A 2984-nucleotide genomic window follows, 5' to 3' on the forward strand; every position below is an offset into this window, starting at 1 on the left:
CACCACCACCATCATCACTCCATCACCTAAGTTTTCTCTAATTTCCTTCTTCTATAACCTCAAGCCCTACACAGTGACACCTGTGAAAGCCAGGACTGAATGGACTGCCGTGATTTTCCAGGTCTCTAAAGTATTCCACCTTTGACAGGGTGCTGGTCTTTCTACTTTTCTGACTCATTAATGGAAAATGCTTTTCCCTTCTCAGACAGGTTTTGGCTTAATGGAGGTTCTGGTTTTCCTAGGCTCTTCTCAGTCTCCAAACTGATGAGATTTAGGACCCACTTACTACACCTACAAGCCTCATTAATACAACAAAGAACCCAGCTCCCAACGGATCATATCTACAGAGGCTGGAATTCCAACTCACATCTTGCTGCTGTCAACTGGCTCTAACTCAGTGATCCCAGGAACAACAGAATGTAACCCCACCTGGTCCTGCATCATCCTCAATCTTGGCTGTAACTAACTAAGCCCACTGTCTGGTCACTGTCCAGTCCATCTCACTGAGGATCTTTTCTTTGTCCATCCTCTGCATTTCCAGCATGCTGTCCTTCTCCAGGGACTAGCACTCCTGGTTACACGCCCCAACTATACGAGACACAATTCCATCAGTGGCTCTTTCCTTGCTCTCAAGAGACCCATCACTGGCCCAGAACTCGGGCCCCACTCACCAGGGCTTCGAGGACGGGCGTCAGCGTCCGGTAATAGTCTGAACTTTTCAGCTGGAGACTGCTGGCATAGCGGATCCCCCTCAGCTGGGCCATGTGCTCCACGTCTACTCCCTGTGTAGAGAGGAGGGCTGCGGACGAGCCCAGAGTCCTGTGAGAGAGCCTTGCTGTGGGGCTCTGGGCACCCCAAGCCCAGCACCAACTTTCAGCCCCACACCTACGACACTGGTCAAGCCAGGACAATCACGCTCTACGATGGGATGACCCAGTATCCTGGTCGACAGGACAGTTTCCACTTACACCTGTTGTCTTTTTTTTATGGTTTACATTTCATTTTTATTTATTCCGCGAAACTGCCCATATTGCAGGTTTTTCATGGCTGAAATAGGGGGCTGAACAGATTCCTTTTTTAAATTTTATTTTTTTTCCTACAAAATTATGGTATAAATTTGCTCAATTTTATATCTTATTACTAATAAACCTTACAGGCGTACAGTTTGTAAAGTAAACCCCTTAAGGACTGAATGTGTAGAGCATGCTGCAAGGTACAAGAAATAAGCTAAAAATGAGCATATAAACCTACATCTGGACCAACACAGAACGGACTGCTGGCAAACATTTATCACAACACAGGGGGGAAAAATTAATCAAAGGAGATGCAGTTCAGTCCTGAAAGGGTTAAAGAGAAACCCTAATATATTATTGTTTCTAACCGTCCACCCCACATTACAGTGCTTGAAAACAAAGTCAAAAGTCTGGCACAGAAAAATCACACACATTTGTTCAGTACTCATCAGAAACACAGCTGCTTTTGAAATAAAAAGTAAGTAACTTGGTTAATAATTGAATAGCATTTTCTTTCAAAAAGAAATCCCCTTGTGGATTATCTGGTTAAACATGAATAGCCGGTTAGTTTTGTTTCTCCGAAAACTACATTGGAAATTTTTTTGCGAGGGGGCACAGATGGTGCCAGTCTGCACAGAGTAAAAAACCAAACCAAATCAACCAGTTGTGATCTCTGGGGTCTGAGTGGCAGAAGAGTGCACTAATTAATATAGGTCTTGACTGTTCATAACATCCTCTTTCCAGCTCTTATCCTGGGCTGGATTGGTAATGAATCCTGTGGACGACCGCTCTCAGACCCTCCGGCCCAGCACAAGATGCTGCCTTAGTTACCCAGAGCTGCTGGGACACAGATGCCACAGACAAGCAAGCGGCTTTAGGAACAGAAATCTATCTTCTCAGAATTTCCCAAACCTGTCACAGCTGAGATCAGAGGAACTAAGTGGTGCCCAGTGGACATTACAGGTCACTCTAGAAGCGGACACTGTAGAAAGAATGTGGAATGTGGAACAGAGAAAGAAAAATGTGGAACAAAACTTAAAAACACAAAGAAGGCCAGGATTACTGCGTTTACTGGTCTAACAGAGAATGGTGGGATCCCCAAGACTATTGCCTTGGTCACTCTTCAAACCTGAAACAAAATAGCCCCGTGGCTCAGTCAAATGGCATATAAAGGGAACAGCAGCAATAGTGAGGTACTCACTCCTTAGAATAACCAGCCACATGAGACCAAAGAGGCAGATTTTGACCAGGGATTAAGCTCAGAAGACAGGAAGGGGTAAGATAGGATGAATGGAGATGAGATGTACAGGGAGGAAGTGGGAAGCATGCAGTCAGGTTGTGGAGACTGTAACTAACATCATAAAACAAAGAGTGTGCAAAGAGGTTAACAGTCCCTTTTAGGTCAATGTGTAGGTTCCACAGAAGCACAAGTATGTGTTCTAAGATTCTCATTCTTCTCATTGTCGCCATAATTTGTTACGATCTAGACAATCAATTTTTTTTAATTGTTGGTACCAGCAGTCAGGAGATTAGGAGACATATTGCACTGGGCAAGTCTGCTGCCAGGGACCTTTCCAAAATACTGAAGATCTTGGTGAGTTCCAGTGGTCTAGTGGCAAGAAACTACACTGCAATTCCAGAGGTGCATGGTTCAAATGCACCAGATGCTCTACTGAAGAAGGAGGGACAATCTCCTCCTGTACCAGTCAGATCCAATTTGATAGTACACACACACAAAATAATAATAATAAAGTATAATTTTTAAAAAACTCCTGAAGATCAATGACATCAGTTTGAAGACTAGAGTGCACCTGATTCCGGCCATGGTCTTTTCCATTACTTGCAATGCTTCTTTTTTAAAAAAAAATATTAAATTTTATTAGTTTTCATGAACATTTACAGAGATTTTGGGTTTTCATTCATTCATTGTTGCACTGTTTTCTCTACCCTCCTCCCCAGTTCGTTCTTCTT

General features: G+C 43.5%; 1 protein-coding gene across 1 annotated transcript in view; it reads right to left on the bottom strand.

Annotated features, from left to right (window-relative positions):
- TMPRSS9 (transmembrane protease, serine 9) overlaps positions 1–2984 on the bottom strand; it is a 51265-nt gene that overhangs the window by 41848 nt on the left and 6433 nt on the right. Inside the window, exon 2 of the mRNA XM_006897919.1 lies at positions 673–799. Coding sequence (XP_006897981.1) covers positions 673–799 — 127 coding nt within the window. The remainder of the gene's footprint in view (positions 1–672; positions 800–2984) is intronic.

Source organism: Elephantulus edwardii, unplaced genomic scaffold (genome assembly GCF_000299155.1).
Source record: "Elephantulus edwardii isolate Elephantulus edwardi_28Jun2011 unplaced genomic scaffold, EleEdw1.0 scaffold00217, whole genome shotgun sequence".
In the NCBI taxonomy this organism is placed as follows: Eukaryota; Metazoa; Chordata; class Mammalia; order Macroscelidea; family Macroscelididae; genus Elephantulus; species Elephantulus edwardii.